Source organism: Rhodotorula toruloides (assembly GCF_000320785.1).
Source record: "Rhodotorula toruloides NP11 unplaced genomic scaffold Scaffold2, whole genome shotgun sequence".
Lineage (NCBI taxonomy): Eukaryota > Fungi > Basidiomycota > Microbotryomycetes > Sporidiobolales > Sporidiobolaceae > Rhodotorula > Rhodotorula toruloides.
Genome location: NW_015622962.1, coordinates 487,799 through 501,354, shown reverse-complemented (window position 1 = coordinate 501,354; position 13,556 = coordinate 487,799). Strand labels below are relative to the sequence as shown.

Here is a 13,556-nt window from a genome sequence, read left to right as displayed (position 1 = left end):
CGCATACCACAGCTCGCCTGCTGCGATTACAGCCTGGCGCTCCGCCGATAGCAAGCTTCTTACGACTCCTCTTTCACTGGCGTCGTCTCCGCTCTTCCCCTGCTGCCGCCCGAGACAGCTTGAGCTTCCACAGCTCAACTCCTTCCCAGTCCTCTTCGTTCTCCCAGCCGAGCGTCCCTTCCTTGTCTTCGACCAGCTTCTTGACCTGAGCATGCTCGATCCTCGCGCACTTGAAGCCAAAATCGTCCACCGCCGCGCGGAAGAAGGCGGCGACGAGGGCTGGATCTCGCGCTTCAAGGGCGAGGTAGATTGGCGGTGGTAATGACGAGAGAAGCGAGAGGAAGCGGAGAGTCGAAAGGAGCGGAGTCGAGAGGGACGGGTCGTAGACTGTGTCGGCTGTCGTGATGAGGTTGAATGGCGGCTGTATTGACATCATCGCCTCCGAGGCCTGTCCTGTGTCGCCACCTTCGCTGCTGAAAGGCCAGCTAGACGGGTCGACAAACCAGTCCAGCGTACGCGCTTCGAGCCGTCCTCCGCCCCCTTCCCGCAGCTTCTGCCGGTTCGCCTCGACGTTCCGCCGCAAGACGCCGTCGACGATAAAGTCCACGTCGGTCGCAAGCGTGTCGTAGCCAAGCGAGGCGAGGGTGAGCGCGACGAGGCCTGTCCCGGATCCTAGGTCGATAGCCCTCCATCCCCGGCGAGCTCTCCCTAGCATGTGCTGCAGGTAGATGCTGAGCACTTGCGCGCCAAGCCAGACCGTTCGACCTGAAAGCGAGCGAGCAAAGCGAGTCGGCGGCAGAACAGCAAGGAGCGAGCAGTTGACGGACCAGTGCTATCAATGGACGCGTCGTCTTGGGCAATGGTGACATCAGTCCCATTCGGCAGCGTGTAAGCCAGCTCCTGGCAGTGCTTCGTCGTGTGAGCGGGGAGGTTGTGCATGGTCGAAGGGAGAGGAGGATGGTTGGAGGTGAACCGCTTCCCATCCGCGACTCGCACAGCTTGTGACTGCTTGTACGCGTGCTACAGTGCTCAGGAGACTTTCTACTAGCCCACTCGAACCGGTCGCACCATCCGCCGTCCTCTCGTCGACGCGCCAGATCCTCCTCAGCTCCTCATCTTACCAACCTCGTCCACACCTACACGATGGCCTCCAGCTTGATGTTTGCGCGGGATCCGAGGCAGTCTAGCGGGCTCCTGGGCACCGGCGAGCGGGTCAGCGGCGCCGAGGTCCGCGAGCAGAACGTCCAGGCGGCCGTTGCCATCGCCAACATCGTTCGCACGAGTCTGGGGCCGCACGGGCTGGACAAGATGCTCGTCGACGACATTGGAGTGAGTTGCAGCTGCGAGGCCCCTTCGTCTTCACGTCTCCCGATCCCACTTCACCCACCCTCTTCCTGCTCAACTCCGGTCCTCGACTTTCCGTTCGTTTCGCAGGTACTGACCGCTCCGATGAACAGGACGTGACGATCTCGAACGACGGCGCCACCATTCTCCAACTCATCGAGGTCGAGCACCCTGCCGGCCGCATCCTCGTCGAGCTCGCTCAGCAGCAGGACAAGGAGGTCGGAGACGGTACCACTTCCGTCGTCATTGTCGCTGCCGAGCTCCTCCGTCGCGCGAACGACCTCGTCAAGAACAAGATCCACCCGACTACCGTCATCACCGGCTACCGCCTCGCTTGCAAGGAGGCCGTCCGATACTTGACAGAGCAGCTCAGCGTCAAGGTCGACCAGCTCGGCAAGGAGTGCTTGGTCAACATTGCCAAGACCAGCATGTCGAGCAAGATCATCGGAGCGTGCGTTGTGGACAGTCTCTTCGTGCTGGATTCCTCGCTGACCCTCTTCCTGCCTGTCGTAGCGACGACACCTTCTTCGCCAATCTCGCCGTCGATGCCATGCTTGCCGTCAAGACGATCAACGCCCGCGGAGACGTCAAGTACCCCGTCAAGGCTGTCAATGTCCTGAAGGCCCACGGCAAGAGCGCGACCGAGTCCATCTACGTCAAGGGCTACGCGCTCAACTGCACCGTTGCTTCGCAAGGCAAGTCGAGACTGTTTTGTGAACATAGCGGAATGACGCTGACACGAGTTCTCCACAACAGCGATGAAGACCCGCATCACCGGCGCCAAGATTGCTTGCCTCGACATGAACCTGCAGAAGACCCGCATGCACCTCGGCGTTCACATCACGATCGACGACCCCGAACAGCTCGAGGCGATCCGCAAGAGGTGCGTCCCGAGCGCTCACCTCGCTCTCCCGCCCTCCGTGCTGACCTTTACCTACTCGCCAGGGAGTACGAGATCACGCTCGAGCGCGTCCGCAAGATCCTCGCATCGGGCGCCAACGTCATCCTGACGACGAAGGGCATTGACGACCTGTGCTTGAAGGAGTTCGTCGAGGCGGGCGCGATGGCTGTCAGGCGGTGCAAGAAGGAGGACCTCCGCCGGATCGCCAAGGCGACGGGCGCGACGATGGTCAGCAGTTTGGCGAACCTCGAGGGCGAGGAGACGTTTGAGGCGAGCTACCTCGGTCAGGCGGAGGAAGTCGTGCAGGAGCGGATTAGCGACGACGAGCTCATCCTCGTCAAGGGTACCAAGGTCGTCAGCTCGAGCTCCGTTATCCTGCGTGGTGCGAATGGTGCGTTGGACCCCTCTCTGCCGACGTACCAGCCTTGAAGCAGGTCCCCAAACTGACAGATCCCGTGGACGCGCAGACTACCTGCTCGACGAAATGGAGCGCGCGCTGCACGACTCGCTCTGCGCAATCAAGCGGACACTCGAGAGTGGCAGCGTTGTTCCCGGTGGCGGAGCGGTCGAGACGGCCTTGAGCATCTACCTCGAGAACTTTGCGACGACTCTCGTACGCTCCGGTGCTCGTGCCATACACTTCAGGCGCGACTCGAGCTGACAGTGCGTTGGACGCAGGGCTCTCGCGAGCAGCTCGCCATTGCAGAATTCGCTGCCGCCCTCCTCGTCATTCCCAAGACTCTCGCAGTCAACGCCGCCAAGGACAGCACCGAGCTCGTCGCCAAGCTCCGCGCGTACCACAATGCTGCGCAATCAGCTCCCGTCAGCGACCCCCGCCGAGGCCTGCGATACTACGGTCTCGACTTGATGAAGGGCGAGGTGCGGGACAATGTCAAGGCTGGCGTGCTCGAGCCGATGGTCAGCAAGGTCAAGAGCTTGAAGAGTGCGCTCGAGGCGTGCACAGCACTGCTGCGCATCGACGACCGGGTGAGTAACGGCTGCAACTGTCTCGGCACCTGTCTTGCTGACTTGTTCCGCCCTGCAGATCACGGTCCCTCCCGAGCAGAAGGGCGAGGACCCTCACGGTCACTGAGCCGCTCTCGGGAATGTACACGGTCTGTCTCTCGCGGTATAGAGTTACCCTCGCAACTTGCAAAACGACCCCGTTGTAACCTTCATCTCCGTCGCAAGCGCGCCCGGCTTCGTGTCCTCGCCAGTGGCCATGAACGATGCCATTCTCTGCATAAGAAGCTGCTGAGTGTCTTACTCGGCGCCTGTGGACCGCTTGTCGCTGTTCTGCACCGCCTCGAGGGGTGCTCTTCGACGTTTCCCTCTCTTCCCACTCGCTTGACCACGCTGGGGCTGTCGGGCTAGCTTGAGCTGCTTCTTAGATAGCGTTTGATCGACCAGACGTTACATCCTGGCGTCCAGACACGGAGACGACGAGTGAGTCTTCTCATCGCAACTACCGAGGATGGAGGGTGTCCTCCCACCACCAGGACCTGCTGACCGCCTGCGAACCTCGCGACACAGTGTCTGGAGAGGAAAACGATGTGCCAGCATCCGTCACGTCCCTTCGAGCCCGCTTCGAGCAGCTGTCAACCTCGACATCCTCGGCTCCACCTGCACCCTCTACCAGAACGACGCCGCGAGCGAAGGAGACCGCGGCGAACACGACAGTGTGGGAAGCGGCGTCAGAGGGGCGGGACGATGGAAGCGGAGGAGCTACAGGATGGACTCAAGGACCCTCTGAGGCCGCTTCTTCGCGGGGAGACGCATCTCTCCAGCTAGAGACGGCCGTCAAGGCTGCGCCGATGCGTCCGCCAAAGCCCCCATCGCTTCCTCGACCTCTTTCTGTTCACGGCACGTCGCCGCCTGTCGCCGGAATGCCCAGCCTAGCGCCGCCCGCGCCTGTTCTTCCCTCCAAAGTCCCGCAAGAACTGCCAAACCCTCCTTCAATTCCTTCTCGGCGACCAGATGAAGCATCTCTCGGTATACACGAGGTTACGCCATCAACGCCTGCACCGCCGAAGATTGGCATCATCCGGGCAGACTCGTCTCGTCGACCCGCTCCGCCTCGTCCAGCGCCTCGTCCAGCGAGCAGCGCCTCTCTCGCAACGACCCCGTCTCTGGACGACACGCAGACGCCGAGTCTAGGCAGCCTTCAGCCTCAGATCCTCTCGCCACGTCCGTCTCTTACGCCTTCATCAAGCGGCTCGGTGCGAGACCTGGCAGCACGGTTCAACTCGCCATCACCCTTGTCGAGCTCATCACCAGCCTCGGCAGATTCGCAGTCCCCAGCTCCCGATGCCGCCGCTCGCAATGGGACGGACGAACCGGCTGAGGTCTCGCTTGCCGGCATCGCGCGGTCTTCGCCGAAACCACTTCCGGACGATGTCAGCGCGGATCTGGAGGCCGACTCGTCTTCAGAAGGATCGATCTACAGCAGCTCGTCGGACGGCGAGACAGAGGAGTCGCGCGCACTGCCGCCTGCGATTCCACCTCGACCAAGAATCGTCGAACAACGACCGAGCGATCCACCACCTCTTCCCAGTCGCTCGTCAACCGCGTCCTCCGCCGAATCGGCTGCAGCGGCGCCGGCTGGCTCCAACTCGATCCTCGTCCCGCCATCAGCCTTCACGCGATCTCCCTCCAACTCGCCATCTCTCCCTCCCCGACTCTCGTCACCACTTGCACCGCCGCTGCCTGCGCGCAGCGCCTCGATCCCTGCTGTGCCCCCGCGACCATCGTCGACGAATGCTGCGCCGACCTCGTCGTCGACTGTACCTACCCCGACCCTGCCTTCGACCACACCCTATGTCCCTCCGCCTCCTCCGACCCGTTCAGCCGCCGCCGGTGACCGTCCTCCTGTGCGACCGAACATCAAGAGCGCCAACGACTACGGATCTTCCGAAGACGAGGACGACGAGTCTGCGCGATCGCAGGAGTATCCCGACGCTACGTTTGCCAACCGTCGACCGCCCGTCCTGCGGCAGCGTCGACACGTCCAGGCGACAAACATCTTCTCCGCATGGACGGTTCGCAGCGAAAAGGTCGTCACGGCGCATCACCGCATCCATCTGTGGCGCCCGTCAGAGACGAAGGTTGCTGCAGACTCGCTCGAGGTGGCTTCCGATCCGCAGAAGTTCGTCGCGCTGGAATGGCGCGCTGCTGATGCGGAACGAGCGGAAGACGAGGGTCGATACGTTTGGGCTGGGACGAAGGAGGGCGCGATCTGGGAGATCGACCTGGAGCGGATGGTCGTGTCCGGCTCCCGCACCAATGCCCATGCAGGTCCGGTCGTCGGCATCTACAGGCTGGGCCGCGCCATGGTGACCGTCGACGAGTCGGGCAAGGTCCTCTTCTGGGGCGCGAGTGCCGAGAACGAGGGCAAGGCGGCATCGCTGTCGGCTATTCCTGCGCAGCACCGCGTCCCGGACAGGCAGAACTTCGTCGCGCTCGTCGGCGACGAGCTGTGGACGTCGTCGGGTCCGGTCACGAAGGCAGGAGCGCCTGCGGTCGCGATGCGCAGCCCTCAGATCCGAGTCTTCGACCCCGCCGGCATCAAGGGCGCTTTCTCCTCTCTCTCGCGGCCGCTCGTCACGCCCGAGTCGGCCGGCTCAATCGGCGCCGTCACCTCGCACGCCATCATTCCCGAGCAAAGCCACCTCGTCTACCTTGCTCACGACAACGGCTACGTGTCGGTCTGGGAGAGAGGGTCTTACGCGTGTGTCAAGGTCCAGCGGATCTCGCCGTACGGCGTCACCGCGCTTACAGGCGTCCGCAAGTATCTCTGGGCGGGTTTCCGCAGCGGCCACATCAACGTCTACGACGTCTCATCCGATGTCTGGGTCGTCACCAAGTCCTGGAAGGCGAGTAAAGACCCCATCACTCGCCTCGTGGTCGACCCGTCGTCGCTCTGGCATGTGCGTGCCGTTCCACCCCATTCTGACGAGAGCGTACTGACGAGTTGACCCGACGGCGTACTGACGAGTTGACCCGAGCAGGACGGCTCTTTACAAGTGGCGAGCGCGTCGAGCGACATGGTCTGTCTATGGGACGGCTTCCTCCGCGAAGACTGGATCGGTAAGCTCGTAGCGACCGTCTCTCCGCGCGGCTTCCCTCCCAACATTCGCATCTGCAGATGCTGAACTGCACCTCCGCCAACCCGACTTCTGCACTTTCCGCACCATTCGAACCCTCTCGATCTCTTGGAACGTCGACGCATCCCGTCCGAGCGACTTGCACGGCTCTGTCGACAACCTCGAGTTCCTGCGCAACGTTCTGACGAGCGTCGACAGCCCCGACATCATCTCGTTTGGTTTCCAGGAGATGGTGCGTCGCCGCTGGAATCCACGGGCCCGAACTCGCTGACACCTCGCTCGCCAGATCGACTTGGAGGACAAGAAGCTGACAGCCAGTCAGTCGTCACCTCCCCGTCTGTTGCGGAGTTACTGACAAGCTCGTAAACGCAGAGTCAATGCTTCTCGGCAAGAAGAAAGCGACCGACGGCAAGATGTCGGACAGCATCAGCTCAGCATACCGCGTCTGGCACGACAAGCTCATTCAAGCCGTCCGCCTGAACATGCCGGCCGAGACGCCCTACACCGTCGTGCACGTTGGCGACATGATCGGGGTGCGTCGCCCGACTGCATCGTTTTTTGACAGACTACTTACATTTCGACGATCGCAGCTTTTCACCTGCATCTTCGTCAAGACGAGCGAGGCGGCGCAACTGCGCGACGTCGCTTTGGTCACTGTCAAGACCGGCATGGGCGGTCGCTACGGGAACAAGGGCGCCATCTTGTCTCGTGAGTGGCAAGAACCCTTCCCTTTCTTGCGCACAGCTGACTCCATCTTGCGCTCGTAGGCTTCGTAATCGACGACTCGTCGGTCTGCTTCATCAACTGCCATCTTGCGGCTGGTCAGACGCATAGTCGTCAGCGGGATCGCGACGTCGTCGACATCCTCGAGGACAAGTCCTCCTTCTCTGAGCTCGGCTCTTCGTCTCCTGGCGCGTACGCACCCGGAAGCACGGGTACGATGGTCTTTGATCACGAACTGGCGATCCTGAGGTATGCTCATCCCGTCTGTGGTCGACTGCTAAGTCGCCGACAACGTGAACTGACTGTCTTCGCTTCCTGTCAGCGGCGACCTGAACTATCGAGTATGCTGTGCCCTTCCTCGCAGCTCGCTTGTTGCTCATAACTCGCTCCTCTCGCAGATCGACGCTCGTCGCGACAACGTCGTCTCGGCTGTTGCGAGCGGAAACTTCGAGAGCCTCCTCGAGCACGACCAACTTCTCAAAAACCTCGCAACAAACCAAGCGTTCCGCCTACGGTCCTTCAAGGAGCCTCGCATCACCTTTCCGCCCACCTACAAGCACGTCGCTCGCTCTCGTCGCTCCCGAGCAGCTACTGATGCCGATTTCGCGCAGGTACGATCCCGGCACCGACTTGTACGACTCCTCGCCGAAGCGACGGATCCCCGCCTGGTGCGACCGGATCCTGTACCGCTCCGACCGCGAGAAAGTCACGCCGCTGCACTACAAGCGCTACGAGGTCAATGTCTCCGACCATCGCCCCATCTCGGCTGCTTTCGACATGCAGATCAAGCGGATCGACTCGAAGAAGCGGGCGGCTGTTTGGGCGGAGGTCGAGAATGCGTGGTTCTCGGTGGAGACGTCGGCTCTCGAAGACGCGCGGCGCTTCTATGCCGAGACGTGGTAGAACTTGTGCACAGACACTGTTGTTATAGACTCGTTTGTTGCGGATGCCTTGCGACGGGAGTGCGGTTGATGCGATGCAAAGTGTGCGAACGAAGAGACAGCTACATTCAGTCCTTCTCGACGCTTAGCGCGCCCTCCCACAGCTTCTTCACCTCTCCGTCTAGTGCTTCGCTCCCCAGCGCCTGCTCCACCCGCCGCACAATCTCCTCATGCACCTCGTCGACCCCCTTGTCCGCGTCAATCTCGGTCCACACTTCCTCACCTACGCTCTGACCGAGCCTCGTGAACGCCTTCTCCACCTTCCCCTGCACCTCTGACGTTTCGTACCGCTCCTGCCCGAACCCTCCTCGTTGTTGCGCGACTTCCGGTGAGACGCGGAGGAAAAGTACGAGATCGGGTTGAGGAAGGCCCACGTCTGGCGCTCGACACCAGTTCCAGGACAAACCCTGCTCACCGACCTTCTCAGCATTCGTCTGAGCGGCGGAGTGACAGGGTGGACGGTGGAGAGCGCACCTTGATGGCGGAGAAAGCGATTCCGGAGAAAGCGTAGCGATCGCAAACGACAGTCACGCCATTCCGCAAGTCCTCAACGATCTGCGTTCTGCGTGGAGCAGCGTCAGCCACTGCAAGCTTGTCGGACGAGTAAGGATGAGAGGGGACGCACGCTCGTTCCCAGCGATTCGCCGAGAACAACAGGTGAATCGCTCGGTCGTCCAAGTCGGCCTTTTGCGAGAGGTACGAGTCAATCATCTTGCCAGTCGAAAGTGTTCGGTCTGCAGGAGGGCGGCTCGAAGCGAGTTGCGAAGGCGGTTGCGCGAAGGAGCGGGAGAAGTCAGCGCTGCCCGCCTGAGTCGCCCGACTGCTTCCAGGACCCTGTGAATGCTGCGATCGAGCTCCCAGTCCTTCCGACTCCCTCACTCCGCCCATCTACTCCTCCTCGCTTCATCGCGCCGCGACGTACTGACCAAACGTCACCGAGTCCTGTGAGCGTCCAGAGGATTTGTGCGCACCCGGGAACCTCGCACCCTTCGTCTGCACACCCCGCGCATTCAGCGCATCGACCAGCCGCTGGACCTGTGTCGACTTGCCGGAGCGATCGAGTCCCTCGAAGACGATGAAGGCGCCGCGTCTTCGTGAGGGTGCGGCGGCGGTTGTAGCCATTCTGAGAGAGGCGAGAGAGCGGGTGAACACGCGAAAAGGCAGCTTGGTAGTGTGTGAGCGAGAGGTTGGAGGTAGAGGAGGAAGAACAGGAGGGAGGAGGCTCGGACAGGTCTGCTTCGACTGGAAAGACGAGTAACGATGCGCTGATGCATTGCGACGAGGAGAAGTATACAAGCAACAAGGGAGAACGTAAGGCGGAATGGAAGTAGTCTGTCTAGGGGAGGAGGCGGGCTCGAAAGGCCGGCGCAAAGGCAGACGTGCACCGATCAGCCCAGCAAGCTGTTCAGCTCGGTCTTGATGGCGGCACGAGCGATCCCGTCGAACTCTTGCGAGAGTAGCGAGACGATTTTCTGCGAGCGAAGAAGCGTTAATTGAGGTTCCGCCTCGTCGCTTCTGCAGAGACGCCGCCGCACCTTGAGCCGCGCATCGATCTTGTACACGACGTCCGTCAACGCCTGGCTGAGCCCCATGCTCGCCGCTCCGCTGCCAACACCACCGAGTACGCTTCCCCTCGCTCCGGGCGGTTGCGGGAAGAGACCCGCTGTCGCGGAGGAGCCTGATGGTGCCGATGGGCCGAGGTAGGAGAAGATCTTGGAGTAGGTCTCGACGAGGAGCTCGCAGAGCGTGATGAGGACTTGGAAGTAGTCGAGGTCGAAGGGCTACGGAGAGAGAGTGGCCAGTCAGGACCGTACTCTGGATACTCGCACCCGAGCCGGACATGCGCAGGCGTCAAAGTCATGACGCACAATGTTCGGCATGTAGAGGTAGCTCGCTTCTCCACCCTCCTGCGGCAGACCCATCGAGAAGTCCGCTCCTCCTCCTCCGCCTCCGCCTGGCATCCCGCCGCCTCTCCGCGACCTCGAGCCAACCTTGAAGAGACTCTTCTGCTGTTGCTGAGCGGGTTGAGCGGGTGAGCCACCCTGATTGCGGTCGAAAGGCTGGCTGAGCTGCCGTCAATGGAGCTGGACTTACCCCTCGCCCGCCGAACCGCTCCTCCGGCATCGCGTCGAACTCCTGGACGAGCGACAGCAGGCCGCGGAGGAAGTCATGTGCAGGCGAGATGTCGAGAAGGGCGGAAAGCGACATGCCGAGGACGGCGAAGCGAGTCGATCTGCGGCAGGCTCGAGGTGAGCGATGAATCTGAGCATCTTTTGACGTGCGAAGGAGGTTGCGCACCGGTTTCGCATCCTGTCGTTCGGAAAGCTGCTCTGCAGGTCGTCGGACGTGAGGAGGACAGTCTGGCGGCAGCAAGATCAGCCATGCCCGCACAGTCCCGCAACGGGCTACGAAGAGTACGCACATTGAACCAGTACACCCTGCCCTCTCCGGCGTTCTTCAAGTAAGTCCACGCCGTTATCCGCTTCCCCACGAGGGTCCGCAAAGCCTCGAGCGTGCTGCCCAGACTGCCGCTCGGCAAGTTCGGTACGCTCCCTACTGCGCTGCCTGAGCCCACGGACGTCCCTGTTGCGCTGCCTGTGACGTTTGAGCCCGAGATGGTGGGCGAGGAGGAGGAGTTCGAGGGTGCGTGGAAGGCGTAGGGGAGGACGGCCGACATCGCAAGCTAGCAAGTGGGTGTCTAGAAGGCGGAATCGCTCTGCAGGATAGTCCACGGCGCGTCGGACGCCGAGCAATGGTGGATTGTCTGGCGTTGAGGGAAGGTGGGGTTGACTTGAACCGTGAGGAGCGCTAGGGACAGCGTCTGCGTGGAGTCACAGAGCACGCAAGGAGCCAAGCAGGACGCCTTGCCAAGGCAACGAGTCTCGACTAGGAGAGCGAGTGATTGGAGGAGGAGGACTTCGCGAGGAGACAAGGTTCGCCGCCAGTCTCGCTGGATTACCCGAGGAGCGTAGACGAGAAACTTTGTAGCTGCTCACGCCGTTGCAATGTCGCAGTCTTACGAAAAGCGGAGACAGTTGTGCAGAGACCCGTCGCACACCCTCGCTTCTTCGCTTGTACAACGTCGATCGCATTCCAACCCGTCGTAGTTACAGCCTTCCTACCCTCAGCGCCTGCAGCGCAGCTGCGCCTCCAGCGCCGCCATCGGAGCCAGCCTGCTCGCCTCCGTCTCCTCTTTAGCGGCGGGACCTGCGTGGACCGCAGGCCCGTTAATCGAGGAGACTCATGAGTCCAAGCAGTAAGTCCCGCTTAGAGCAAGCGCTGATTCGAAAGGAAGTGCTTTTCTTGAGCGAAGGCGCGGAGAAGCCAGGAAGAATGAGCGGCGAAGGGACAACAGCCATCAGAGGCTGACATTCGGCTGCTGCAGCAGAGACGTCTTGAGGAGCCGAGCAATCTGCTGAGCGGTTGCACCCAGCTCCGCATGCTGGGAAGAGCGATTAGACGCTGGTCGGGGTCGAGGATCGGGAATCGCTTGAAGTGCCTCTTGCGCAAGTAAGCGAGACCTGGTGTGACAAACGGAACTTGTCAGCTAGTGAACGTGCTCGTGATGCCCGTCGCATTGCTCGACGTACCGGTTGGGCCCTTGATACGCGCGTCAAGCTCCTGAAGCAATTGCTTGAGGGCGTCGAGCGCCGCAGCAGCTTCGCAAAGCTGATCCCGCGACATAGCCTCTGCACGGCCTCGATTGGTCTTTGTACCCTTGTCGCTGCTTGTAGTAGGGCTCGCAAGCGCGGTTGTAGTCCTCCATTCCGTGTGTCCATCCAGCATAGCTGATCGGATCCGTCGTAATGTGCGCCCTCCTCTTTGCGATCCATCTCCGCTCTCATAGCGTCCTATATGCGCGGCGGGGATAGCTTTGTCGAGTCGGGAACGAGGAGAGAGGTATCCGCCCGTCTGGAGGCGGCGGCGAGGAAGAGGGAGTGGGTGACGAGGTGGACGCCGTTGAGGGCATCTGAAGCGTTCTAGCAAGACGGCAAACAAGTCAGTCTGAGCGACGAGCCTGAATGGCCAGGAGCAGACCAGCGACTTCGCCTCCTCGCCGCCGTCATCGCGCCGCTGCTCCCGCTCAACCTCGCCAGCAGACCTGCGCTTGTTTGGACCGCCTTCAAGCCGCGCTATAAAGCAGGTGAGCTCACGGCTATGTCCCATCGAGGCCGCATTCCGCCTCTCATCCTCGCTCGACTTGCTCGAATTGATGACGACTTGCCGACGCACGAGGGGCTTGCTGCGGGCTGGATGCACGACTGAACGAGCGCTGACCCTTCTCAGACTGTGCTCACAGACCCACCTGCCCTCTCGTCCTCGCCTTCCCGCACCTCGCCTCTCCTCCTTCCCCTCCGTCCGTCCTCTCGCTTCTCTCCTCTCCCAATGGTCCTGCAAGACAAACACGCCCGCGCCGCCTCGCGTCGGTACCAACGCACGCACGCTCCGACTCCCGAACAAGCGGCAGAGCATGCTGCGGTTGATGCGGCGCTGAAAGAGGCGGAGGCGAGGAGGTTGGGGAGTAATTTGGATAGGTATAGGGAGTGGGATGAGGAGGAGCGAGGAGAGGGACAGGAGGGGGAGCAGGCGGGTGGGGAGGAAGAGGTGGATGAGGAGGAGGGTGAGTCCCGACCATTCTGGTTTTCTTGCGAGGACAGCTGATGACGCGCTGCTGACCGCCATTGACTCTTGCCCTTGTACAGAACGACGAAAAGCAGAAGAGAAAGCCGAACTCGACGCCTTCCTCGCCACGCAGCGCGAAAAGCTCCTCACCACCCCGCCTCCCGACTCGACCTCCTTAGACGAAGAAGACGACGATGTGGACTACTCGTTCGCGCACTTGCGGATAGGCGGGAAGGGCAAGATGGCTCCGCCTGCTGGCATGCGGCTGGAAGGGATGGGCAGAGGGAGGGCCAAGGTGCAGGATGAGAAGGACCTGGAGGAGTTGAGGAAGATGCAGGACGAGGCGAGGCATATGCAGGCTGTGAGGGGTAGCTTGCGGTCACTATCTCTCTTTCCGGTACTCCTGCTGACTGTACCCTCACAGACCTCAAGGATCGCTTCTCTGGCAGCGCTCCGCGGTCAGGACCGTCCTCGTCAACCGCTGCTCCGCGACGACCAAAACCCGGCGTACAGCCAGCAGCGAAGGGTCAAGACTTTCTCGACACTCTGCTTTGACAATGCAAGACGCCATTGCGAGCCGTTACGCGTTACAAGCACCCGCCGAGTCTTTCTCGCCTTTCGAACTTGACCCTCAGCTACAGCAGCCGGCCGCCTCTTGGCGTCTATACGCTGCGGCAAATCACTCTCCATCCGCACGCATCGCTGCGCTCCTCGCTCCTCGCCAGCGCATGCAGATCCTCGCGAGGTGTGCAACCCCGAGCCCGCGTCTATCGCCAGCGATAACCGGCGACCCCCTTGTTCATCCCGCCACTCGTCGCGCTGTCTGGCCCTCGGCTGGCTCGCCTCATCAAGGTTCGTTCATCCCGTCGCCTTGCCGTCGCCATTGTTCGACGCGACGGCGGCGGGATGGGCGGCGGGAGG

At 61.7% G+C, this 13,556-nt stretch overlaps 6 protein-coding genes across 6 annotated transcripts; 3 read left to right on the top strand and 3 right to left on the bottom strand.

The window, feature by feature from the left end:
• Positions 1-73: 73 nt before the first annotated feature.
• On the bottom strand, positions 74-939 carry RHTO_02878 (uncharacterized protein; the record flags this gene model as incomplete). The annotated part of the gene is made up of 2 exons (XM_016416550.1): positions 74-765; positions 828-939. 2 exons carry the CDS (start codon positions 937-939, stop codon positions 74-76), a joined length of 804 nt encoding a protein of 267 aa, XP_016276269.1.
• Positions 940-1,143: 204 nt separating this feature from the next.
• On the top strand, positions 1,144-3,338 carry RHTO_02877 (T-complex protein 1 subunit alpha; the record flags this gene model as incomplete). The annotated part of the gene is made up of 8 exons (XM_016416549.1): positions 1,144-1,329; positions 1,458-1,795; positions 1,858-2,039; positions 2,101-2,227; positions 2,290-2,636; positions 2,713-2,858; positions 2,924-3,232; positions 3,291-3,338. The coding sequence occupies 8 exons, from the start codon at positions 1,144-1,146 to the stop codon at positions 3,336-3,338; spliced, it is 1,683 nt and encodes a 560-aa protein (XP_016276268.1).
• Positions 3,339-3,690: 352 nt separating this feature from the next.
• RHTO_02876 (inositol or phosphatidylinositol phosphatase) lies at positions 3,691-7,974 on the top strand (the record flags this gene model as incomplete). Its single annotated transcript, XM_016416548.1, has 11 exons — position 3,691; positions 3,779-6,171; positions 6,253-6,331; positions 6,390-6,580; positions 6,635-6,665; positions 6,721-6,881; positions 6,939-7,056; positions 7,116-7,320; positions 7,394-7,412; positions 7,470-7,627; positions 7,683-7,974. Coding segments are annotated over 11 exons (3,648 nt in total).
• A 106-nt stretch (positions 7,975-8,080) lies between these two features.
• On the bottom strand, positions 8,081-9,134 carry RHTO_02875 (thymidylate kinase; the record flags this gene model as incomplete). The annotated part of the gene is made up of 4 exons (XM_016416547.1): positions 8,081-8,419; positions 8,487-8,574; positions 8,638-8,746; positions 8,984-9,134. The coding sequence occupies 4 exons, from the start codon at positions 9,132-9,134 to the stop codon at positions 8,081-8,083; spliced, it is 687 nt and encodes a 228-aa protein (XP_016276266.1).
• A 266-nt stretch (positions 9,135-9,400) lies between these two features.
• Positions 9,401-10,689, bottom strand: RHTO_02874 (uncharacterized protein; the record flags this gene model as incomplete). Its single annotated transcript, XM_016416546.1, has 6 exons — positions 9,401-9,484; positions 9,548-9,793; positions 9,881-10,027; positions 10,107-10,245; positions 10,311-10,372; positions 10,435-10,689. 6 exons carry the CDS (start codon positions 10,687-10,689, stop codon positions 9,401-9,403), a joined length of 933 nt encoding a protein of 310 aa, XP_016276265.1.
• Positions 10,690-12,398: 1,709 nt separating this feature from the next.
• Positions 12,399-13,190, top strand: RHTO_02873 (uncharacterized protein; the record flags this gene model as incomplete). The annotated part of the gene is made up of 3 exons (XM_016416545.1): positions 12,399-12,633; positions 12,716-13,003; positions 13,060-13,190. The coding sequence occupies 3 exons, from the start codon at positions 12,399-12,401 to the stop codon at positions 13,188-13,190; spliced, it is 654 nt and encodes a 217-aa protein (XP_016276264.1).
• Between the last annotated feature and the right edge of the window lie 366 nt (positions 13,191-13,556).